General features: G+C 36.8%; 1 protein-coding gene across 12 annotated transcripts in view; it reads right to left on the bottom strand.

Moving 5' to 3' along the window:
- Positions 1-27,678, bottom strand: part of PTPN3 (protein tyrosine phosphatase non-receptor type 3) — a 181,641-nt gene that overhangs the window by 72,604 nt on the left and 81,359 nt on the right. For 11 of the 12 annotated variants that reach the window (XM_042868965.1, XM_042868973.1, XM_042868971.1 and 8 more), the window contains 6 exons: positions 13,563-13,717; positions 4,991-5,098; positions 4,817-4,874; positions 3,720-3,798; positions 2,163-2,207; positions 1,330-1,382 (listed from right to left, as the gene is read on the bottom strand). In XM_042868965.1, the coding sequence (XP_042724899.1) occupies positions 1,330-1,382; positions 2,163-2,207; positions 3,720-3,798; positions 4,817-4,874; positions 4,991-5,098; positions 13,563-13,700 (481 nt within the window). In that variant the 5' untranslated portion in view covers positions 13,701-13,717. The remainder of the gene's footprint in view (positions 1-1,329; positions 1,383-2,162; positions 2,208-3,719; positions 3,799-4,816; positions 4,875-4,990; positions 5,099-13,562; positions 13,718-27,678) is intronic. The other variant, XM_042868977.1, reaches the window with a different exon arrangement.

Raw genomic sequence — 27,678 nt, forward strand, 5'->3', positions numbered from 1 at the left:
ACCTTCATTCTGCTTTAGTAAAATTAACTGCACTAGAAAATATCCAAAGCACTGAAAGGGGAGCTCTTATAAAACTGAAGGGAAACTGGAATTACTTTGGCATTTTAGGTACACTACCCATAACATATTTTGAAGACCTTGGTAACCCTGAGCTTGCCATAAATATTTGCATTCTTCAACGCACCTTTTCACTTTCTTGCTTCAGCACAATTGTGTTGCCAATGCTTCACTAACCATCTTAACAGTTTTGAGAGTTTTAGCGTTCCAGTGCCTTACCACATCCCAGAGATGCAGAAGTGTGCGTGCATTTTCTTTTGCAAGAAAACTGGAATGCTAGCCTTTCATAGAAAACGTTCTGGTTTCAAACTCTCTCATTAAGTGGGAATGTGTTTAAAGGTTCATTTAATAAAAAGGTACTGAATACGATAAACATAACATGGAATTTTTTGCAACTACTTGGGATTTTCATAGATACCAAGAGCTCAACACTCTGTACTTTCTTTTCTGAAAACTGCATTCAATTTTTTTAGATTCATGACCTCTTATAATTTCTGGACATTGCTTATTTTGAAGTAATTGTACAACTATTCTACTATGTTTGCCCCATCCATCCTTTTTTTTTTGTAATGCAAAATTCACTGATCCTTCAAACTCTATTTTGATATTTATTTATTTTTGCTATACTAAGAAAGGTCTTTCTTCAGCTGTTTTTAAATTATCCATCTAGGATTCCTTTAAGGCACAGGATTCAGCTCCATTTTGTTTCTCCTACAGAAGATATTTTTCTGCTATCACCCTTAAAACATCTTTCCACTGGTAGCAGACAGATGAGAAGGATGGAAATAATAGTAAGCAGAATCACTGCTGAGAGTTTTCCCATATCTAACAAATCAGTATTTCCCAAAAAAAAATTATGTAAGAACATGCATTTCTTAATCATAATAGTTTATTTATTCCCCCCTTAACTGTTCTCTAGGTGATTTCTTATTTCCCTGGAAGGCAATCTTGCAGTTACTGTAACATGCACTAAGCTTTACGATTTTGAAGAAGAAAAATAAAAGACAACATTGGGAACAGTACACGTTCTACAAACACACACAAATAAGAACACCATTAATTTTTTTTTTTTTTTTTTTTGGACAGACTCAAAAAGTAGGCTTTTTCTATGTAAAACATCTGGAGGCTGTAACTTTCCCTTACCTTCCAAAGCATCACTTGTAGCATTTTGAACATTTCACACAAAAAAAGGAAAGAAATCTTTCCTTATTTTTCATTGCAGAACAACCAAAAATATACTTACTAATCAAAGGAAAATTGATTATCACTTACATTGTACTGCATATGATGCCAGCACAACAGCAGAATTAATAGGGCATGACAACCTGGAAAAGGAGAAATTATTTAGACAATATGAACACAAGTGTGAGCATGGTATTTTCAATTATTTCAGCAAGTAAAGACTTTTTATCTTCAAATTGTGTCTGATTTTTTCTTGAGAAGTTTAACCATCAAATCAAACAGACAGCAGAGGTTAGTTGTTCAACATTTTCTTACACAAATAGATGTACCTCATCCTAAAAGGACATATTCTTGCTGGACACTTATTCTGGAAACCAAAGAAGGGATTTTTATGCAACGCTGGACATCATTTTAATAGCTGCCATCCAATGTATTTAAAACTAAACATAAACGCTAAAATTAGCCAAATGCCAGTACAAAGACAGCTCTGATCTAATGTTCAGATGTAATTCCATAACCGACACCTACTAAGAGATCCTAGAGGCAATTTCTATTTGGCAGGAAATATCTGGACCAACTTTTTGTACAAATACAAAGGAATTGGGCAAAGGAACCACCGTGTAAATGTTCATTATAAAGAGAAGATATCCCAAGACTAAAGAGAAACAAAAGCATGAACTGCTGTTTACGAAATTTATGTATGTGCAGAAACAACATCTCCCACAGCTTACTCACAACAGACTCATAAACTGCTCTTAAGTCAGCTACACGAAAATCTGAAGTGTTTCAAAGCAACTCATGTTTTTTTTTTAAGCAGTATTTCATAAGGTACATCTTTATAGCAGCAATTGGTACTCTCCGAAAAAAAGGCTTATTTGTTCACTTTTAAAGAGAATTATGGAGAAGTTGAAGATTCTTATTACCTTCCTTCTACAATGTCAGTCTTCAGTTGCAAGAAGAATAAGTGCCTAGAAAATATTTTTTTGAAAAATGAAAAAAAAAACCACAACACTCATATTTAAAAGGCATTATTTAAATTGGTAGAAGTATTGATTTCATTTTATTATGGAGTTAAGTTCCCTGGCAAACCATAAAACAGATGAATAAAGTTTAGTGGCATTTACAAATATGTACTCACACACCCATCCTTTTTCACAACAGTTTTAAGGATCTTTGACCATCAATACTACAACCACAGGACCACAGTATTTATGCCATAACAAACACTGCAAAATACTGCTGTGCAAAAAACTGCTCTACAGAATCAGGCTTCTTTTCTTCTAGGATTACCTATTTGGGATATAATTTATTTTAAACATTCTTTGAGAGTTTATCTTGGGACTGTTTTTAATGACCAATGGAGGATGAGATGTTTGTCAAGCAGCATACACTGACAAAAGCTCTTGAACAATCCCCCAACAGCCATTCAGCCTTGCTCACATTAGAATGTTTGACAGCGCTACTTGAGAGCAGTAGTGGAGAGCTGGGAGTAAAGAATCGCAGAGAACAAGTCTTGGAATCATTTCATAGATTCATAGAATGATTTGGTTTGGAAGGGACCTTTAAGATCATCTAATTCCAAACCCCTGCTATAGGCAGGGACACCTCTCTCTAAACCAGGCTGCTCACAGCCTCATCCAGCCTGGCTTTCAACGCTTCCAGGGAAGGGGCATCCATAACTCCACTGGGCAACTTGTTTCAGTGTCTCACCACCCACACAGTAAAGAATTCCTTCCAAACATCAAGTCTGAATCTACCCTCTTCCAGTTTAAAACCATTTCTCCTCATCCTGTGGCTAATGTAAGTTTAGAGCTGCAGGACAGTTTACAAACTGCATAAAGAGCAAATATCAAAATGGGTGACAACTTAATTTTCCTGTTAAAAAAAAAAAAAATCACATATAATGTTTTACTATTTATGTTCTCAAGGTACTAAAATTAACTAGTAGACAAACAAAGAAAGCATTTCAAAAATGCCAGATCTAGAAAACAAGTACTGTTACCTGCTCTTCCTGAAACAAAATAAACAATGCCCTGGAAACAAATCTACTACACACATTCAGAATTAACTCAGTACTCATACAAAGAAAAATCTGATATGCTCAGGGCACGCAGACAGCATAATCACTGAACTTCCCATTTTTTAATCATTGCATCTGGTTAATTAAGGGATTATAAAAGAAGGTAAGCAAAACAGGCAGCCATGAAAGGTTCAGAAATAGAATCCAAGGTGCAAATAAAACAAAGATTTGTGTAACTAACTTACGCTCTACCAGTATTTTCGAACTGTGGACTGCTTAAAGCAGAAACCATTTATTACGAGCATTACACAAAGCTTCTAATTCTAAACACATTTAATACAAACAATTATAAGGTTATGCTGTGTAATATTACATAACATACTGCAGTTTGCCATGTTGTGGAGGTGGAAAGGAGGGCTTTAGACATACTTAGTTTAGGGAATTAAACATCAGACATTACCTGGTTTGTTCTTGCTGAAGTGTGTTTGGATCAGGTATGAAAAACCTTACACGAAAACGAAGGGTGCAGGGAAAACCTCCTAAAACATTTTAGAACACCAAATCAATTTTATTTTTAAAAAACATACACCCTAAGTTCTTATGTTTATGTTTACAGAAAAATTACTCAAATAATCCCATTGTAATCCCATCTATTTTACTTGTGGTTTCTTATTATTTTGAGAAGTCTCTTCCAATCTCCCTCACCAACCACAATTAGAAAATATCCTTACATATTCTGATGCTTTCATTTTAAGTACTTACATAAAGGTACTATTTAGTTATCTTTGCTGCTTTACTCGATTATTGAAAAAGGAAAAAGCAGCAGATGTATATGAAGCATTTCAATCAGGATAATTCTTAATTATAGAAAAACAAAGGAACACCAGAAGTTCACAGTCTCAACTTCTAACATTTTTTTTTATCCAAATTCCTACACAACCTACAGCATACAGTAAAAATAAAAAGATCTTAAAAATACAGCTCAAGTTTTCTAACAGAAATTGGGACTGTCACTCAAGTTCTATTACACTACATTCTCTAGGCTGCTGTACATGCTGTAGCATGCTGGCTGGCCTGTCCTCAAGCTCTCCTTTTTGGTAAACCTGTGCCACTCAAAACTGTTTATGAACAAAACAAGACCAGAACAATGCATGGACTTAGAAGTACTTTTTTTTTTTTTTTGTTAAAAACAAGCATAAAATTAAGTTTCCTATGTTACTTGAGACAAAAATTGGCCAGAACCTGTGCATGAAACTGGCTCGGCTACCCTCAAATTCCCTCTTTCTTATCTTCCATGTAAGGATGAATTTACTAACACCATAAGCTGACTTCTGCTTTCACAGCCCTGATGCCCAATAATGCTGAGATGCCTGTTGCAGACACTGTTACAGCACAGTTAGTGACTCATCAGGTCCTAATAACACCCAAGCAGCAGGAAGATAATGCAAAAAGTTCTGCTTAAAAGACTGATAGAGCTAAGACTTGCTCTAAAAGAAAATCTAACACAGAAAACCTGAATTACACATTTACAATCAAGAAATAAAAACCAAGTCTTACCTTTTAACTGTTTCCTAATAGGTTTGTTTGGTTCAAGCCATCGCTGTGAAATGAAAAACTATTAGATGGATTAAACATATTTACAAATAATGGCTGTTTATTTTTATATGCATGTGTATGTATATATACATATGTACATATACATACACACACATTTATTATTTATATACTTACAGGTGAATCTACTGAAGTTTCATTTTGCTGTAAACCGAAATATTCCTTTTCTGTCACACCCAACTGACTATAGGTCATATCCAGCAAAATCTGACCAGTGTCTTGTTTCTGAAAACAAGAAACATTTAGAAGTGAAACTGTGAAACACTTACATATTGTAAGACACAAATAATTAAATAAGTTTTATTTAGGAAAAAAATAAACCAATTGTGAATAAAAATAGCAGCTAATTCATTTGTCCAGTTTCTCAATAATGTAAGAGAGTTTTATTATGAAAAAAAGTATTTTTCTTTTTGTTTTTAAATAAAAGAGACTTTCCTCCCAAAACAAATTAGGTGTCCCAAATCTCACAATATGAATTGGTATGAACACAAGTTATTGAGGTCAGCCCAGCAATTGACTTTTATTCAAGTCATCCCTCCCTCAATCAGTCTTCAGGAGCAATACCCTTTTCTGGAGTAATAACCTGCAATCATGGCTTACAGCCACATGAGGCTGCTGCAGCTCTTGATGTCATCCCAAAAGCAGCTCTTTCCATCTCCACATAGTTTTCATAAGGGAAAGTTTGTATACACCAGAATGAAGAAAAAAAGGCAGGAGGAAGTTGTAACTCTAGCTATTAGATCCTGGATTTCAGCCTGAATTCCCACTGACACTACTACCACTATGCCGCAACACTTTCTGCTTAGACATCTTTCCAGTCAGGTATTCCCAGAAGAACCAGAGTAAACAGGGAATCCCAGGGGACATCAAGACATGTAAGCACGGTATTTTTTTCCCTGAAATTAAATTAGCTTATCATCACACCACTGCATTGTGGACTACTGACAACCAGCGTCCGTCAAAGAAAACACTAATCAATGCTATTAAAGAAAAAAAAGAAAAACAGAACCCCCTCAACAAGACTGCAATCTTAAATATGCTAACATGTAACATACATTGCAACAAGGTACAGAGCTTCAAATGTAGTCAAACCAGGCCAGTTTGCTTCGCATCTTGTCTATTAAAAAAAAATTATACGCATGTAAAATTTTTCATAAGATCTTGTGAATTTTATTCTTAAAAGCAGAAATAAGTTGCATATGTGCACAAAAGTGACATAAGTGGAAAATTTTTCATGCCACAACACAAGTGCTTTGCTTAAAAAAATATCAAAGGACAACGCACATGCATTATAGTGATCACATCTCTGTGGATGGCCGGATGGCCTTATTCAGTGTGTAAGAACACTCACTGAAGCACTCAACATAATATGGCATTCAACTCCCTTCGTCTAAAACTTATTATACAACAATCAAGTCCTGCTCAGAAGACAGATTTACCTGTTTCTGTTTTCTTGTTTTGGTTTTTTTTTTTTTTTTTTTGCTTTGTTGTTTCTTGCTTTGACTTTTTTCCTCAAGCTTTTTTTCTTTTTTTTTTTTTTTTTTACAGTGCTGCACCAGCGCTGTAACTGAGTGCTTTAAATATTAACATAGTCCATAGTCTCCTCTTACCTCATAAAAAACTTTCTTATTTAGAAGATAAGGAAACCAAAGATTCAAGTGAAAGACACACACCTTATTTGGAAGTACTGAATATTACTCAGTACTTGCTACTGCTAGAGCAGAGCAGAGCTCCAGCAACTCCACTGAGATGTGTTCGTTCACTATTTCTTCACCAGACTTCAGACAAAAGGTAAGGTAATAACAGCCAATAGCTATGAAAAGCTACGCCTAGTTCTCCAGAGCAAAGTTTCACAAGAAGAAAAATGTAGGCAATGCTTAACTCTTACATATGAGACTAGCCTTTCCCCTTTGACAGGCTCTCCTACTTTCCCCTTCCAAACTAAAGCACCTATCAATACCAATTTCTTTTTTCCCTTGAAACAGCAGACTTCAGTATAAAAAATGCAGCATCTCAGTGACAGGCAAAAAGCATGCAAATAAGCATTCCTCATCACACATGGCCATGATGTGCACTTTGAAGGCAGTCCTGTCCAGCACTGACAATGAGGTGGGCTCTTATACAATGACTGAGTTTTATCAGAGAGTAGCAATACATGTACACAAGATCTCCCAATAGAAACAGCAAAAGCAACCAGGATTCTCTGAAATAATGGACATTTCCTGAGTTATGCTCCCCAGAATTCTATGTTATTGTTTTTGGGTTTTTGTTGATAACATTGCTTGTTCTTTTTCTTGGAAGCAGAACATTAAAAACTGTCAAGAGGCATCACATGAAGCCTGCACAACTCCGAAGCATGGCTTCGCATCTCTGGAGCATACTTCTAACACTGAGCTAATTGAGAAATTAACGGTTATTTTGTAACCAAAAGCAGTAATTACTTGGAATGATGCATACACTTCAATCAAAAAAGTTTGGGAATTTGGGGTTTTGCTACCAACAGACGAAGAGAAGATTACGGTGAGCAGATTATACTGCTGACTTCCTCTAAGCTCAGACATTCCCAATACCCTTTCTTTTCAACAGCACTGCCTCCCAATTCCCGTATCATTTTTAACACTTCTGGTCTTTCAATCCAATTCAGACATTTCCATCTTCTCTCTCTCTCTCTCTCTCTCTCTCTCTCTCCCCCCACCTTCCCTCAGTGGTGCATCTCTCTTTCTCTGCCATAAACAAAATTCTAAGCCTTTTTACTCCTTCCCTCTAAAGCCAAGCAAGCTCCCTGTTTCGATATTCTGAATCCCAGCCCTAGATGTTCAGCCACTGCTAGTTTCCTCTACTTGCTTAGCATTCCTTTTTCTTCCTCTTCTGCATTTCTTTTCACAAGCAGTTGCGATCACTTTCATGTACTCCAATCTCTGGTATCTCCAATCTCTCTGGTATCAAAAGCACAGATTTTCTTCTCCACAGTGCGTAGATCAAGCACCCACTCCAGAAACCTATGCCACATTTAAGAAGTCATTTCCCACTGTTAAAATCTTTTTCAGTTGTTAAAATCCCTGCAGTTTTGTTTTGCTTTTCCTTAGCAAAAGTGTACATTAGCCTTTCTTTTTTAAGAAACAGATGCATCATTTTTCAGTATACATATTATATTTTTCTCTAACCAGAAATTACTCACACAGCTCATGCTGCACAATCTTCAGTCTCTTTTGCACATAAACAAGCTTCAGATCCAGCTATAAAGTGAGGTAGGCTAAGAATGTCATCACATCTTTTTTTGAATTTTGACATCCATTCCACAAACAGCCCTAATACAAAGCACTCAAACACTATGAAGTATCAAATGCTTATAACAGAGTATTTTTACTTCCATCCTCCATAGAAAGAAGCAAAGCAACATGAACATCACTCAGCTAAACTGGACATCAGAACCAAGTTTTCAACCCTACAAATTCTTACAGTGAGTAGTTAAAGCTCTTAATAATGCTCTTCCTTTTTTACGAATGAGCTAAGAAATTAAGCACATTCCACACAAGTATTGTTAGTGAGTACCACCTTGTGATAGTTTCTTGTTTCTGCTCTGAAAGGAAGTCTCCATTTATTTCAATTTTCTGAGATCTATCAATCCTTATTCTGGTGCTAAGGGTTTTGTGTTCATAGAATTAATTTGCATTTGTAGAGGCGTTAATCACCTCACAGCCACACATCATTCAGATCCATTTAAGCCTGTCCTGAAATTGCTTACACCTTATGTTGGATACACCAAAATTAATATTTAAAGCTGTCACAGCTTATACTTAGTACTGCCTGCCTGTGCTACCACATGAGCTCCTTAATTACAGCAGGAAATTATTAGGCAAGCCCAAAATCTTCTTGATAGAAATTAAAGAGAAAGAACCCCTTCACTAGTTTTAATATCAAGTACTTCCCATCAGCTTGTATGATCAAAGGTCCTCAAAACTGTAAACCGAATGCAAGTGAAGACTGATAGTTCTTCAGAGCAGAAGGGTAGACATGCAAGTAAACCTTTCAGTTTGTTAACTCTAAAAAGGGGCACAAAGCAGCACCTTAACTGGACAGTGCAACACATATCCTTGTCTTCCTTCACAAGAGCTGTTCCTTCCATGCCTGCCCAAGCTGGAACTTGCCTCTTGTCTGCTTGTGATTGTGCACGTGACTTTCCACAGAGTCTGGCCCCAATGCCAAGACTAACACTGCTAATACTTCCTTGACGGTGGCTCAAAATTCCTGCCTGATGTACAGTAGCACTCACCTTATTCACAGCCACAATACTAGTAGATCAAGCCACCAGTGACTTCCTCCTCTATTCTTCACTACAGAAAACTAAGCTACAAAGGGAAAAAAAAAACAAACAAACAAACAAAAAAAAAAACGAAACAAAACTATCAACCACCCACAGCAATACTACCTAAAGCTTTTAGTTCAAAGCATTGATTTTCCAATTTGCAGCAATCCATCTGCGACATCATACCCCTGTACCTTTTTTATTAATAATGATGCCTCAGACCTTACACTTTTCTATTTACTAAAAAAATTGAATATCGTGTTAATGAAATTCGCCACTCAGGAACTCTGCCAGTAATGCCCAATTCTGTTAGCTTTTTTCAGCAGGAACAACTGGCACCTTGAGTCAATTCCCTGCCCATCCTGCAAATCTGCTAGATTCCACATACTACAGCTCAGTATTATCCTATACAAAGTCACACAAAATAGTTATCTAAGCCTAATGAACACTGACCCACTGCATTTCCTGTGTCTAAAAACAATATATGTCTAAATACATATATGAGGTTAGTCACTCCAGATCTAACTTTGGAAAATCCTCCTCTACACCAATTCTTTCCTCCAGCGTTTATTATGAAGTCAGGCCCCAGGAAGGGATCAGACTAATAAGCCTGCAGTAGGCCAGATCACTTTCTTGCTCTCTTCAAAGTCATCATCAGGTTTCATGCCCTTATTGCTTTCCAATCATAGAGTACCCTGATCTGTCTCAACATACAACTAAATATTTGTTGCCAGTCTGAAATTTCATACAGCAGTTTTCAACAGAGAGATGCAGATTAGCACCAACCTCTCCTGTATTATCCCACATCATCCAGCAGGAACACTTTGTGATGAAGATGACACTTTATTATCCCATTTTGCTATGAGCAGTTTAAAGTCATAATGCATACCCACAATTAAAACAAACCTTTAAGAAAACCACTGCTCATTGTTTTACACATACCAATACTAATTGTTGGTGCTAACCATAACAAGCATATTCCTTTTCAAACAATTGAAGGAGTTTGATTGAGATGGCATGGAAAAGATACACAAAAACATTCATACAACTCTTCATTATTACAGCCAAATCCTTTTATTTTTCAAAGGAAAGACTATTTATAGAAGGAAGCCAAGTAATTTAAAAGCAAAAAAAAAAAAAAAAACCCACCAAAATACAGGTACTAAAGACAAATGCTGACTGTGCTTCAGAAAGATAATGCAATATAGAAATTATCTGACATTAAGTTTTAGGTTTCCCAAAGTTCAGTTAGCTGGAAATTGAGATGTATACATCCCAAGTAGTCATTCTTGGTAAATGAGTCAAAGAAGATCAATAATGGAAAATTCTTATGTGTTTATATCAAAAGTTGCAAATAAATATGCATTACTGCTCAATATACACCTATTAAACATACCTAAACATGGTACATGGGCACATTCTGTATATATTAGACTGATATTATCTTCCCCATGTGGAAGGCAGAGTTTACTTCAGAGACAAATAAATTCACCTTACCACAGAATTCAGACACCTAACATATATTAGAAGGCTTCCAAAAAACTTGAATAAAATCAAATACAACATTCCATGCCAAGTACAGTCATGTCTTGGTCTTGAATGGTTTTTTTTGTTGTTTTTTTGTTGTTGTTGTTGTTTGTTTGTTTTTCTTAATGTTAAGACGTTTTGGCTACATACACATTCCGTTCTTTGGATGGACATCGGACATTTTCCATCTAAACAGTGAAATACATGACATAAGAAAGACAAGACAGGCCACTTCGGGCTGGTAAGGTTAACATACATCTATTTGAACAGCAAACAAAGAAGCAGTGTGTCTCTTTGTACTCTAGTGCAAATTTTCTTGATAACAATGATCTAGAGAACAGCAGGTACCACAAGTGATACTAATTAACTCTTTGTGAGATCATCAATATAAATTTTGTATTCATCAAAACTGTAAGTTATTTAACATGAAAACAGTGAACAATAGCAAAAAAGGCTACTTCCACTATCACGCTCAAGTTAAAATTCAGAAAAAAAAAGACACTGTTCCCTTGAAATTAAATCTCCCTTTTCACCTGCCAAACAGCACTCTTTAGTATACAAGCTTAACAAGAAGAAATTCACAGAAATAAATTTAGCAGCGAAATTGGGATCTTTCAGAAGACAGGAAGTCCCTTGTGTTATTTTCACAAGTAAAAATCATCTTCCTACTTCCACTGCTCCATTTCAGGATGGTTAGTTTTCGTTCAGATTACTACAGATACAATCACTTGGAAAAAAAGTTCCACGTAGGAGAATGAAAGAGATGACTACAGTTACCGTTTTAAAAGCCTTCAAAACCTATACAGTTTGCTAACAAAGTGAGGAAATTGAACTACAGTGACAGCAGAATGATCCAGCTGCTATGGAATAAAGAGAAAGTCCCATTCTCTGGAGAACAGTCTCTGTTCTCCAGAAGGTTCAACATTTGGTGATTTCTTGAGTACTGTACCACCATTTTAAAGACGTCAGTATTAGTTCAAAATAGTTCCTCTCTTCAGCATGTCAATAGATTGAGACTATTTAGTCCATTATCTCTGTATTAAATTTAAACTCTCTTCAAATTCATCAGTACTAAGCATCTGTGCAGTGACAATCACACATTAGAAAGTACAATCTAAGAAAATACATTTGCCTAAACTCAAAGAAAATTTCTTTTGTGCCACTTCTACTCTTCATTTATTTATTTATTTATTCCCATTTTTCTCTATAACATTCCTACACCTGGTAAATAAATTTTCTTGCTGTAAGAATTCTGTGTTCAGATAACTGCTGCATGCCATTAGAATCAGAGGAGCCTTTATTTCCACCCAGGCTATCGCATGAAAATCGTAGATCAGTCAAGTACCCTTAGCCAACAAACTAGCCCTGAAAAAATGCCAGCATTTGTTTTCCACTGATCGACTGAAGTTCTCTGTTCACAGACATAAAAACAAATGGTCTTGGCCATGCATGAAAACAGATGCATGCACACAAACTCTAGGAAGCTGAATTTTTCTGTTAATGTAAGCAGAAGTCAAATATGAATTTTCAGCAGCTTGCTTCTAATCCTTTTCAGAAATAGACCCAATCAGAAAGTGGCAAAGTCTGCCCTGAGGCAGACCTCGAGTTTAAGGAATCCGGAAGGACAAGGGCTCCCCCAGTATCAATATGAGAGCTCAGTGTTCCAAGGACATCAATCTTCCTGAAACTGGTCCTTGTATTAAGACAATTTACCTGGATAGCCAAGCCTCTCGCTTCTTTTAAACAAAGGGTCCTGTACTACTTCAGGGCAGTTCAGCATTATAGCTGCAGTGAAGGAGTCCCTTCTGATCCTTGGATCAAGGAGATAATCAGCAGAGACACCCTGAGGGTACCTTCAAGGCAGGGAGCTACATCAGCTGAGCCCTGAGTTTCGTAAAGGTTTTGATGATTGTTAGAACTTGCTGCTCGAAGGATGAAATGAGAAGCACAAATTCAGGTGTGCAGTGTTAGATTTCAGACTAAATGCTAAGTCTAAAGCTGTGTAAACATTTGTTCACTGGGAAGAATATACTACTATGCAGGGATTTCAAGAAGTTTTAATTCTTCTTTTTTCAAAGGTCCTTGTGCATGAGGGGGCATTTAGGCCAGATCTATTCAAAACTGACATGCTGGAAATAATGAAAATTTGCTATTCACATACTGCCCTTTCTCTTATATGTTTGCCCCTTACTATCTTACTCCTGAGCGTTAGACACTTCACATTATACTTATATAACAATGTCTGTATTTGTGCAAGCACCTACGTATACATTATTTATATATGTATACACACACATGTACACATGTGAAAATGTGTATATGAGTATCTATAGAGGATGTAAATACATACAAGTATATAGTGGATAAAAAGCATACTAAAATATTAGACTAATTCTGTGCATACTGAAATGAAAACATTAGAATAAGAATGAAAAAAAATCACCTGTTTGGCAAGAAAATTCATTTTCTTTGAATAAATACCCAACAGATAAACTTCAGAAATAAAGTCACTCTGGTAAAAGAACGAAGAGTCTCCTTTAAATACGAATTACTTATTCACAGCTGATAGCAATCAGCATATCTGTTTCTTTGTTGTTACCATATCATGCAGAAGACCTTTCACCAGATACAAGAGTCACAAGGAGACTTTATGACACCTTAGTCTGTTGCTTTAGAGAAAATTAAAACATCACTTTATCAATCTATTTCATAACCAGTAAATCTGGAATTTGAAACGACAAAGCTACATCTTCAATATCTTGTGGAAATCTCATACCTTCGGGTCCCATATTTGATCTTCAGCTTGCAAATGAACACTAATTGATTTAAAACAAAAACATAGTTTTCCAGACTTACGTTGACTTTGAAGCTTTGTATTGAGCCATCCAAAAAGTGAACGTTACAGGTTATCTCTGATCGAGTTTTCTCTTTTGGTAGTTCTGATGCTCGTATGTTATTTATCCTCCCACCTAAGGCTCGTAAACGGGAGTTCATAACTATTGCTGAATAACCTATAAAACAAAAAATACATTAAATATCAGTTCTTACAATTCACTTATGTTTCATCAACAGCCTTCAGAGAAACACAACAACATAAAGGCCTTATTACAATCCAACTACTTAAGAGTAACAAAAGCTTATACAAGAAAATGAATTGTAAATAACAGCAGGGTCTAAACCAGAACATAAATAAGTACTGAGATTTCCATGCTCCAAATCTACTTATGATTTTGTTAAATATATTAATTACTGCAATGTATCCTTAAGTTAGACCTGGGCCATTGCCTTAGTCTGAAAACAAACAAAAAAAAAAAAAAAAAAAAAAGGAACTCAATATTTTAGAGCCTACCATACGTAAATTCATGAAGACAAAAGTACATCCAAGAAAAACTCAAAAATATATTTTCAAATTTTTCTTGGAAAAATCTTCAACAAGATTTGTACAATCTCTGAAAACAAGTGTTTCCAAAACAGCAAAATATATATATTTTTATAATAATAATAATAATAAATAAACTATTCACCAAAAGAGCTAACACAAACACAGTCAAGCCTGTAAACATTTCAAGCCTCTCTCCACTAGATCAATTTACCAATTAACATCAGAACATATAAAGCCAGGTGGCAAGTGAAGCTGAGGATAGTTTTCCAGGTTAGTTACCACACCAATTACCGAATCATACCTCACTTATTAGAGGCTAGCTACAAAAAGACTTGCATAATGTGAGCATTTCCTAGACAGCTGGCCAAGCCAGACAGGAGCAAGGTCAGGACTATTTTGAAATACACCCCTTCTTCTCTGCCTAACTTAAAAACATAGCAGGTTTATTTTTTTCATTTGTTTAAAAAGCTAAAGAAACTGAAGTTCTCAAAATAAAATTCTGAAACATCATTCCTACTCCCCTTATCCCTATATAAAAAACAAACAAACAAACAAACAAAAAACCATGAAATGCATGAAGAGCCATGAGAAACAAAATATTAGAGTACTGAAGACTATAAAAAGCAAAACAGTGAATGGTCAGTCAATTCATAGTTTGCTACTTTCTAAAACTGAAACCATATTTATATTGCTAAGACTGATTCAGCCAGCCAGCCCATTGCCTTTTTTTCCCCCACTGGAACATCAACAATATTTTTTTCTTACTCTTTTCCAAACACACATTCTTTTGTTGCTTTAAGGAAGGAAAAAAGAGGTGAATCCTAGATGAATTCTGAGCATGATTTTCATATAAAGCACTACATACTCCTATTACTCTGAAATTCTTGTTCTTGATATACAATCTGCATTTACACATAGCACATTAATATTTTATTTTTTTCTACCCAGGTCTTATTAAAGGAATAGTTGCTAAAGAAAACACACAGTTACCTAATTATCAAGGGCATCCAAAGAGATGAAAATGCTAAGAATGCATTGTTCCTAACAGTTACATTTTCAACTACTTATTCACCACTGAGTTCATCCATTACCAAAAAGCCAGGTGACTATATGAATTATACTGCAGTCTTTTCTCCCTTTTGCACTCCTAGAGGTCAAGAACATGTCACTGCAGAAAGTGACAGACCACTGTCACTACCTGCCAGGCCACTGATTGGTAAGAGAAGAAAATTATTTCCTGGGGCTAGCCACAAGATGAGGAAGCAGCTTTTTCTACACTGGTGCAAACCTTGGTCAGCTGGCAGAGGGCAGCCTCATGCTGCCCTTGAGGGCTCAGCCTGCACTGTGAAGACCTGTGCTCAATCAAGCTTACACACTCACCCACTCTTGGGAAAATCCCATCTGACCCTCTCACTTCTCTGCATATTTACTTAACCTCTATACAAAATTCAGCCACTGCTCCCACTGCCTACAGCATACTTCCAGGTATTCTGTTGAATACTAGCAAAAGATAACTGGATTTTCACATTAAAGCTGTTTGCAACAAGAACAAAGTTCCATTTGGAAGGTTTTCACAAATTTTTAATTTTTGATTAAATAGTATTTTTTAATGCTCCTACAGAGAACATGCAATATGCATCTGCAGAATTTCTATGGCTCTCCTCCAGCAAGTCAGAACTACTCTTTTCCATGCCACAAACCTGTTCATCTGTCTCCAAGAACCAGTGTAAGTTGGCTAAGTGCTAATAGTAACACTTCCTCAGTATACTGCTACTTGTCACAAAATCCGAGAGGTGCCTTACTGTAGGCTAAAGTTTGTTTTCTTACAATAGCTCTTCACAGTTGGGGCTGGATGCCCAACTTGGAAATTTATCACAAGAAAAGTAAACCTTCTAGAGAGACTGATTTGCAAAGAGCATGCAAAAGAAAATTTAGAATTCCTTTTTTCCTTTTTGTCCCCCGTCCCTCCCCCCCCACCTTCCCCCCAATTTGATGTAAAGTGAGATCACTAACACAGTTGGAGCTCTCAGACTGTGCCTACAACATGCACAGATCATCACAGGGCATCAGCCCTGCCCACAACAGGGAGTTCAAACTATATGGTCTTCAGAGAACCTTTCAACCCAAGCCATTCTGCAATTCTATGAACAATGCAGCTGCTTTGGGACACAGAAAGGGTCCCTGTGCTGATAGACAAGTGCAGCCCTACTCTGAACACCTGCAGGCAGCATCCAGCCCCAAGCTGCCAGGGCAGCCATTACATGCAAATCCTAGCTTCCCTTTTGTAGCTTCAGTGGGATGTTAATTCCAAAAAAATGGGAACAAAACAAGATACATCTGAACATTATCAATAAAACTATAGTCTTATTGATAACTCTTATTATCAATAAGAGAATAGTTTCACATGTATATACCTCTTACTAAAATGAGCATGTCAAATTCAGGAAGTTGAGTAATAATTTAAAAAAAAAAAAAAAGAAAGAAACCAAAACGGAATAAACAACCCCAAAACAAAGTTGTTTTCATACGGAAGTATAAAACCAAACACATAGAACTCCATCCCATAATCAAATTTTGCAATAAGCTCACAGGAGCAAAAAACTTAACCACGGAAAGAGGTTAATGTTTTCCAAGTACATTAAATGCATTTCTGAACAAGTTTGGTTATGCGTGGCTTCCCCAAGAATTAAGCTGCAGCCAAGCAGAACGAAAATAATGTGTTTTCTTTCACTTTTGTATTGAAGACCGACTTTTTAAAGAGGCCTTTTCCATTCCGGCTTTTCACGTCTTTGCAACTCACTTAGAAACTATTGGTAAAGAAACTTATGAGCCAATTCTCAGCATAACTATCGTTAGCATGTTTGCTACCAACAAATTAAATCAAGAACAGCTTTTCTGCTTATATTCTTTTCGACCTTCTACGTAGAATCACAAGAAACAACTACAAACTCCTGAAAAATACAATAATCATCATTCATTCAACAGAACCATTATGTAAACGGAGAGAATTTCTACTCCTGCAATGTACGCACGTATGTTTTTTTCCTCCTCTGAAAGAGACTGCTGTCCTCTAAACATTCTTATATTTTCTTTAGAATCACAACTGAAAACTCATGGTTCTGTGTTGGTCTACTGAAAATTCCTATACTACAGAGCATGGGAATGTCATTTATGAAAAGTTAGCACTACTCATTCTGGAGGACTGAATTTGGGGAATGGGAAGGGCAGAAAGGCAAATGTGGGTGGAAAATGGCAAAAAAAATGGGCAATTTGGGGCTCAAAAGGGCCAAAAATGAGCACTTCGGGGTTCAGAAGGGCCAAAATGGGCATTACTTGCATTATCTGAGTAACCTCAACTAAAAATGAGTATTTTAATTACAAAGTCCTGTACAAAATTTCAGTAAGGGTTACATTTTATGGCTACCTGTTGCTTTATTCAAAACATATGAAATAAAATCATAGAACGTGTTGAGCTGGAAGAGACCTAAAACGATTATGGAGTTCAACTCCTGGCTCCACACAGGGTTACTCAAAACTGAAACCTTATATCTGAGAGTGTCGTCGAGATGCTCCTTCAGCTCCAGTAATTTGGTGCCACAACCGCTGCCCTGTGGAGCCTGTTTCATGCTCACCACCTCTAGTGAAGAGCCTTTTCCAAACACCCAACCTCCACACCCCTCCAATGAACAATGAATACCCCCATTCCATGTTGTACACCCTGAATTTTGGAGAAAAAAAAAAAAAACATGACTGGGAATACAAAGACAGGTAACACGTTTAAGATGTCTTTGTATCAATTTATAGCCCTACAAAAACAACATAAATGGGCTTTATCATGCAAAAGCTTTCCCTGTTTACTGACTGAAATGATCTCCCAAATAATCACCACAAAAAACAACCCTAAAAATCCAATTTATAAACCACACTCTGACTCTTCCTCCCATACACTGAAGTATTATTTACACATTTTGAAGCCACATCTATCACCAATGCTTTTTAATGAGGGTTAGATTATTAAGCTAGCTTTCCTGAACGGAAGCCTGAAATTTAACTAAACATCCATGAAAACAAGTTTCTGTTTTCACCTTCTACAGAGACAACTCTCCTTTTTCACATTACCAATATGAAAGTACATCTCACCATTAACTTAAAATGCAGCTCTAATGCCTCATGAGAAAATCCCACTAACTATTTAACCACAATATAATATTTGCAAGTTTTCGCTCAAATTAAAAGGGCATTTCTAAAGCCACAAGCAAAGTAAAAAGATAAGCTCATTTTGAGCAATGCACACATCACTAACTCCTTAACTATAGTTATTTCCCACAGATTTTGCCTGACAAACTTTGCTCAGAAGTCACACAGAAAGGTATCTGGGAAGCCATTAGTATCAGGTGGTAAAACTTGCATCACTAGAGAGAAAAATCAACTAAACCATAAAAACAGAACATCTATGAAATATAAAAGCACAAAAGCTTCAGACGAAGAAACACTGAAGCTTATGGTATAAAAATACCTCCAGATTAAGATATAAAGCATTAGAGGATCCAGTGCTGTAGAATCTTCTTACTTAGAGCAGAAATTAAAGTTAATACCCACATCTCCAAGGCAGTAGCTGCAAGTTCTCCAATCATCATTCCTAAGATGCACAGCAATTTTAAAAATTCTCACATCACTGCAAGTGCCGAACGAATACATAAGACTTACAAAGTGTTTTGCAAGTCTTCCCCAGACTTCATTTAAACCTTCAGCTATAACATATTTCAGGTAAACTTGTATTGCCAAAATATTTGATAGAAATCCAGCTGTTCTGAACTCCAGAATTAGTAAGACTGCACACAGATGTCAAAGGTGGAGTGGAGGAGAGGAGTGGGAAATAAGACATTCCTCAGCATTAATCCTGGCATTGCACTAGTCCAGATAGACCACACAGCTAGTGTGGAAGCTAGTGCAGATAGACCACACAGCACACCAAACCACCAAATCTAAACTCAGCTCTGCTGCCTGGTACTTACACATCTGGATAGGAGCTAAACAGACATAACTCCAAAAAAACAAGCTTCAACATTTGCTACTACATAGGGCCTGGAAACAGTAAGTAAGGATGGACCAAGTGCCTAAAGTGAGAATAAATATTTATAGCTAGCAATGGATGATTTCTATTGATATGAAGCTTTTTGAAGAGCTCAATGCATTCACTCAGTCAAAGAGGAGAATGCAAGGTAGTAGAAGATCCTGTTAGAAGTTCTTTACATGAGGGGAAGATGGTGGATATAGAATTACTACAGCCTCTCTGCAGCATGTCCAGCAGCAAGACTGCTTATCTGAAAACTTATCTTGAAATCAGATAGCCTGGAAGCAACTAAATTCTAGAAGACCTTACTGGTGGAAAGACAATACTGACCATCAGTGTCAGTACTCTGGTTCTTAAGCATCATTTAACTCAACTTCTGCGCAAAACACATCTGTCACATTCACAAAGGATCAAACCAACTTGTACTCTTCAAACTTCAGGCCCACACAACCAACCTCACCAATTCTGCTTTATAAACATAGAACTGAACTGCGCCGTTAAGACAATGCATGATCCAACACATCACTTGACACAATGTGAAGCATCACAGTCAGACCTTAGATACCAGATCAGCAGTAGTACAGTGATACTATCTGTTAGAATGAGTCAGAGGGAGAAAAGAAAAAATGAACAGAAGGAAAAAAGCAATTGAAGTAATAGCAGAGCTCTTCTCCCTATTCTATTCAAGTATTGTAAAATAGAGATGAAGATAAACACAATGCTTTCAAATTTTCAGTAGTTTTTACTGCTCAGAAGAGATGCCTTGTTTATTTTGAAACACATTTATAAAATAACACCTGAAAACATTGTGCTCACTTCAGTAATGGCTCATTGCTCCATTTCCTGCTCCACAGGAACTGGAGAATTCAGGAACTCGATGGCTTCCTCTATAGTCTGCTTCTACTTGAAACACTATAGCAGCTTAAAAGATAACTGGCTCACAGAATAAAGCAAGACCTATCATTATTTTTTTTCCTAAATAATGCCTTTTGGGGCTACAAATGATACTTATGATGTCAAATAGACACTGCAGTGTGAAAATAGAAGTTTGCCTTCCTTAGCTCAGTTTTATTTTACGTTAAGAACTCTGAAAATTTGAAGAATGAAAAAGCTCAGTTTGATCAGAAGTTGAGCTCTGCAGTGCCCAACAATAACATATCTCATAAATAGTTCAGGATACACTGAAATATACAAAGAGAAATCTTTTTTACTTTCACGCTGTAAAATATGAAGCTGCACAGACAGCCACACTATGCAGGTAACTAACAGGTAACAGGTAAATAAATAATTTATGCCCTAAAATCTTCAAAAACAAGAGTAAGCAATCACACTGAACTTTACAGAGAAAAACTACTGAAATACTCTGAAAATTAAGGTGTCAAATTGATCAAAACATTTAAGTTGAAATACAAGAAGTCCTTATATTCTGTTAGTGGGCAATAAACTACATTTCACAAAAGTACTGCATGACATACGAGAGCCACCATGACAACTTTAGTACCAACTACAGTTGCGATAATTAGCAAAATTTTGATCATTTGCATTATAGGTTGAGGAAAGAATGCATACACACAAATATCTGAAATCTCTCTTATAGGTATAAGAGATATATCCAATAATACTTTCAAATGGCAAATACTACACTTTCATATACTCATATTGTGACACTAGTCAAGAAATCTCAGATCTGTTCTACTTGGTTTAAAAAACAAAGGGAAAACACGCAACATAAAACAAGGATTATTCACATAAATGCTGCACTATCCACTAAGCTTGCTGGTGTCAATCTCTCTTACAGTACACAAAAAGATATTATTTTTTCCTCCACTTTGAGAAATCACCATGACAAAAAACTTTGCTGAAAATGCCAGAAAAAAAAAAATCAACTCCACATAAGATGTTCCCTTATGTAAGACATGATGCTTTGCAACAGACAAGTTAAAGTTACTGTCCATTACAAAACTGCTGATCTACATTCAAGCATGGTATGTAATTTGGTAATAGTTCCACAGCATGGTAGTAAAAAACTTCAAAATGCATACATATGGTTTGCAGATAATCTCATACTATTTTGACTATTACAGATACGTTAAATAACAAAAATGAATAAAAATTTTCCTCATATCTCTACTGCATGCTTAGAATAGATTTCCTATATACTGACCAGCTTAGCAAAGGACCTCTTTCTACAATTGTTCCCTCCAATGAATACATTTTCCTGACAAAGCTTCAAATGACACACAATGAAGTTACCAAATATCTAATTCTTTTCAGTAGGAATGATGTTCTTGTACGCTACATTTCAGCACCTTTGCTTACAGAAAAAAAGTTGGTCTTCAAAAAAAAAAAAAAAAAAGGCAGGGAAACAAGGCTGTAGAGAGAAAAACAGAACAGCAGATTCAATACCTAAATGTCTGGTTTTATTTCTAATGTCACCAAAGGCATTTTGTGAACAAGCTTATTTTCTCCAAATTGAACATGGATCACAACTGCACTACAATTGCCCAAGCATACATCTGTAATACAAATTTAAGAGCAAGCAGCACACTGCAGGTAACTGGCTGGTGAATAAACTTAAAAGCTTGCTGCTACCTACAGCGCTGTTAAATGCCACAGCTTAAATGAAAGAACTGAACACAGCTGAAATCTGCTAATAAATTCTGACGGCAGCAGTGACTGTCAACCACCGGAAAGCCCAAGGGAAGAGGAGGAGGAGGACAAAAGCATTAATCGCAATAAAAATAGTACAAATGCCACATAAAGCTAACTCTACTTTTAAAGAGAACATTAAATGGGTCGTGAAGTTCCCCAATGTATTGCTACAGCACCAGGAAAACTGCCTGAATTGACTGAGATTGCTCTTGAATGGGCACAGTTCAAGATCAAACACGGCTTCATAATCCTGTATGAAATCTACCTGCCACTTGACAACAGTGGGATGCAAAGTAAACAGCAAATAAGGAGCAGGAGGAGCAGTCTCAGAACATCAACACACTCTGCAGTATGCAAAGCCTGGTGGAGATCCTGCATTAGGATTTTCATAAGACCGACCAATATGAAAAACAAAACTGCACAGATGCCCTTCAGAACTGTTCAATATTTATAATGCTGCCCAGCTGTTAGCTAAAACAGTTTCTGTTGTTTTCACAAAACCTCAGACCCAGGCAAGCAGCAGCCAAGTCTGATGACTGAATTTTTCTGCTGAAAATGGTACTAAGCAGAGAAACTCAAACAGGTTGAGTCATTTTTAATTACGTGCTAGATTTTGAGCAGTACTCTTGACCCCTAGACAAACCCAAATTAAAGCTCTGCACCCCTCTCCAGGATTTTCTATTAATGATCATCACACATTTTCTTTCTTAACACAATATAGGACAGTATACCATCCAAACTTGCAGGTTTCTGCTTTGGTGGTTTTGGTTTTTTGGTTTTTTTTTGGGAAGAAAGCATTCCTACTGGAGAATGTCTGGACAAAAAACAAACAAACAAACAAAAAAAACCCCTGTGTTAGCGAGCACAAGACACTCCTCAGAATCACTGAATTATTCTTCTGCAACCACACTTTGCCTCCAGACTTCATGGAACTGTTTCCTATATATTCATGCTTTACACGTCACAGTCCATGTTCTGCCACAAGCTTTTAAAACACATTCTCTCAAGCATGACAAAAGACTTCCTATGCTATAAAGCTTACAGCCACAAAAGGTCCCCAAACGGATCTAGTGCAAAGCACTGGAAATTGTGCAGCTAACCACAGAATACTATTGAAAAAGATGGGAGAATAACCTAACCACAGCAATTCTTTTAAAAGAAGGAAGGACACAACTACAGACATGAAATTCAAAGGTTATCTTTCGGAGGGATCTTAAAACTGAGAACTTAACTTAGAACTTTGGGTACAGGAAAAAAAAAAAAATCTTTAGAATAGAGTCGCACTCAAATTTATCTTCCAGGATTGCTCAAAATGACAGAAGTTCTAAAGATTTCGAAGCCCCATAACACTATTTTATTTGAAAGAATTGTGCAAAGTTTTACTTCTGATACTACAGGAAAAAGCTTGAAAACGTGTCACAGAAGCCTCAGAACTCAAAGCTAGAAGATGAACACTGTGAGGAAATTAACGTAACTCCTGATACTTCGATCATAACTTCTATACATTCAGATCAGCAAAACTGGAAGGGACTACGGAAGAACAACTTCTCCAGAAAGTTTACAACCATGACATTTTGTAAATCTTCAGGAAGAAAAAACAAACCAAGGCAAAAAGGCAGCCTAAGAACATCTGCAACTTCGTAAACAGTTGCCATGGAAGTATAGTTTTCTGCTACTCCTTCTGCATGCATCTTCTTCTGATCTCTCTCTCTGTTTACGATCAGCTGAAAAATTTATACTTTAAGCTGACCAAAACACATTTCCTTCTTTGTTGCTGTTGCAAAGACTTCAAAGCTCCCAGAATCACATCAATATGTTATCATTCACCTAATAAGATCACTGTTTGCCAAGATATTTGGTGGAACTGGCTGCATCCTATTGTTGCATATCTTACTGCATGGAATGACAGGCCCAAAAAAAACCAACACCACTACCAAAAAATGGCTAGCGATTTGTCCTACCTCTGCACATATTAGGCTGTCCACATTTTAAAAAGAGCAATTCCTACACACAGCAAAGAAAAAGTTAGTGTAAACACATGACTGTTCACATTGTAGCTTGCAAACTATTTGTGCTTTCTGTTTTCCCATCAGCATTTAAACAGTGTATGCTTTAGACCCAAGAAATCTAAACATTTATGTCTTTATATCCCTGCTAAGTAATTTTTTCATCACACTACAAGATTAACATGCACCTAGTGACCATAGCATAGCACACCACAGGGAAACCGTTCTGAAAAACACTACTCCAGAATAGATAATACCGCATCTTCCCTCTACCGCAGATGAACCAGAAGTTATCTTTTAGTCAGGTTGTTCCTTTGTACAAATTAACCCCACACCCAGAGAGCCAAACAGCACCTCATGGTCAGCACACACACTGAGCCCCAGAGGGTTGGCTGGGCCAGAAAGCACAAAAATGGGCCTGCAGCTCATGGCTGGAGCTGCAGTAGAGCACGAGTTGCTGCAGGGCACCATTTTGGAATGGTGACTTGGCAAAGGTCTTCTTGCTCTCCAGAAGAGCACTCTGTTGTTTTGGGTTTGTTTGTATTTGACTATTGTAGTGACATATAGTGCATTCACATAAAATGCAAGCCCACTGAGGGATATCTTGTTGTTCATTTTTAAACACATCTCCCCAACTAAAGATCTTCCTGTTGCTATCTCAAGTAACATAAGCTTCTTGAACCTTGTCTTTATGAGCTTGTTAAAGCTCCCATACACAGCAAGGCTCATCTCATTTGCAGGATTAAACCACCTCCTTATTTTAGAATGAATCCATGCTATCCTCTACATAGGAACTGTTGCTATTTTTCAGAGCTACAAACTACCTTCCAACTTCAAGTTCCAAATCAGTGAATTTGTGAGATGATGCCAAGAATTTTTAAAAGCACACACAAAAACTGCATTTTGCCAAGTATATCTTACATTTCCCAACCCTTCCTATTTCAGCGTTTTTTATTTCTAGCTGGCAGGTAGAATATTTATCTCCTTCCCTCAAAGCAACCTTAGCATGGTGTGGCAACTGATTACAGAGGAATGCAGACGATGGGCCAACTTTGCTGCTTTATGCTAAAACAGAAGCAAAATGGGAGAGCTTGCTTAGACAGTGCTGAGATCCAGTTTCTCTCTGGCAGTTGCCCCACCGTTAGGTACCTCTGCATAGCTGTGATAATGAGTAATGCCTCCCAACAGGCAAATTCCTCAGAACACAGTATGGAAGGGCTGGAAGAGACAAAGAGGGAGTTCACTGCAGCTCTTATCAGGTTAGAGCTATAGTCACAGCCCAGTTGCAACGAGAAATAGGACAGAAGTTCAGAATCACTATTGCTCTGTCATTAGTTTGTCTTTCACAACACCGCAATCCATCATAAGTATATTTTAAAATGAAGGTATGTAAAAAAATTACTTTGGAACACAGTATTGTGTTGCCAAATCTAGTCAAGCAACTAAAAACAACTGCTATAGCAGATCAATGACAAGACTGCCCATTTCTCTGAAAAGAACTGCTTGTCATAAGAGTTTTAAAGGAGAAATTAATTTGAAATTAATTCTCCAAATGATTTTATCAGGCTTATTTTGTGTCAGTAACTGAATAAAGTAGCAACTTCATTTTAAAAGCTATTACCTAACTTTATATAGATTTGTAATATTTCAGCTTATGTTAAGGTCAGTAACAATGACCCTTATCCCAGGCTGCTTACCCTATATCACACATCTACAGAACTACTCAACTTTGTTTATTTGCTTAATTGCTCTCCGAGTGCACAATGTACCTTACCACCACCACATAGGTGGTCTGCTTGCCCACAAGAACTTTGTGAGTGTGACATTAATATTTGCACTTGAGGAATGCACTCAATCCAAATCTGATCTCTGGAATCATATTACAGATTTTGGCCAATGCCATACACATTTTAATTAGTAAGCTCTAGAATTTTACCTAGGCAACTTTGTCTCTTGAAAATAGACAAAAAAAAATGTTAACTTTAGGAAGTAAAAGGGATTAGCTGTCAAATCCAGCCAAAACTTCCAATGAAATTGATATGTAAGGTATCTAGCCTTCAACCAGGAAAAACTCATGCTGTGGACTTCAGTCACAGAATCACAGAATTGTAGGGGTTGGAAGGGACCTCCAGAGATCATCGAGTCCAACCCCCCTGCCAAAGCAGGTTCCCTACCAGTCTCTCTTCTGAAGCAAGATGTCAAGAACAAGAATCCTTTAGAAATAAATGCAATATAAAAGACTACACAGAATAAGTAGTAGAAGAGCTTTATTGCTAACTGAATGTGGTTGCAGATTGGCTGCCTATCCAGCCCCTGTAATCAAAAAATTGCCAAAAAGAATCACATCAGTATGTGTAAAGTGGAAGCATGGGAGAACTCCAAAGCAGATCACCAGCAGGGACGAAGTTCAAGACCCCTAGGAAAAAACACAATGACTACCTCCTGGTTTGATTACACTCATAAAAAAAAAAAAAAAAAAAAAAAGTTTTCCCTAAAAGCATTGCATCAGTTAATGTTTAAATGACAAAACATGCATGTTGCTCTGACATTAATTCCTCCTATTTTTTTTTAGATACAAAGAACACGGTGGTACTACTTGATAGAATAAATTCTCAGCTATGAAACACTGTTTTTTCAACATAGTCTTCACCATCAGCAATGAATCTCCATGCAACAATCATAAAAATTCACACCAGCATGGGTGACTATTTCACAGCTGCTATGATGGTGTCGTTGCTAAGAAAATTTTCCACACACAGCCCACTTTTCATTAACAGATGAAAGTCAGAAGGCACCAAATCTGGACTATGCAGTGCATGTGGTTCAGTGGTCCACCCAAGATTGGCAATGTGCTTCATGGTCTTCAGACTGCTATGATGCTTTGTATAATTGTGTGGTAAGGACAAGATTATCTTCAAGAGTTCCCTTGTTGTAACCCACTGGTTTGCATGGATGAGTCAATTACGATGCTATTCATTTTGTCATGTGAAAGAAGGCTGCTTGGAACATGGCTTGTCTTTCACATCACCATTCTTGTACCACTCTCCACTTCACTGTGCTTGCATCCACTGTTTGGTCTCCAGAAAAGTTCACTAAATGTTAATGAATATCAATAGGTGCCATTTTTTCCCCAAAAACAGGAATTCTATGACACACTTTTGCTTTGTATACACTTCCTTGTAGGAAGCCATTTTATCAGACTGCCTCTCTGCTGCCATCTGTCACACAGCACCAGAACGTAATGGAATACTGGGGGGGAGGGCCAACCCCTACTGCTCTACCACCGCCATCTGCCTCTGACATAATAGGCCAACATAAAATAGGAGGCATTGCTTTCAGAGCAGCCAGTATACATCAATTTCTGATGCAGGTTCTGAACCGTACAGGGTTTTTTGACTAGAACACGCAGAAGATGAGGAATGAAACCAAGTAGTCGATGAATAAAAACACAGTGAGATGGACTGGAACAAAGCAAAGAACAACTAAAGTATGACAGCAAGGCAGATCATGGAAGAGGAAGAAGTTGCATAAGATAGTGGAAGGATGGTATCTTGCATCTTCAAAAAAAGATGAAGACAGTTTGTTCCTGATTTAGATAAGCAGAGTTAAAAAAAAAAATAAGATGATTGATGTTTCCATTTGTTCAAATCCTTACCAGCACTGTAAGAAAAAAGTCTGTATTACTTTTTCTGTTGTGTTGATTTTTTGCCTTTTTTGGAGGGGCTTTTTTTTTTTTTTTTAAATAGTCCACTTACTGTGAAATACATTAGTTCTATTATTTTGTTTTTTTAAACAGTCTTAGAAGTTTAAGTACCTGCCGTGAAATTCCCTTCTCAAGGACTTGACAGCATGATTCCA

Source organism: Lagopus leucura, unplaced genomic scaffold (genome assembly GCF_019238085.1).
Source record: "Lagopus leucura isolate 7727_CA_CO unplaced genomic scaffold, USGS_WTPT01 Super-Scaffold_100002, whole genome shotgun sequence".
Classification (NCBI taxonomy): Eukaryota; Metazoa; Chordata; class Aves; order Galliformes; family Phasianidae; genus Lagopus; species Lagopus leucura.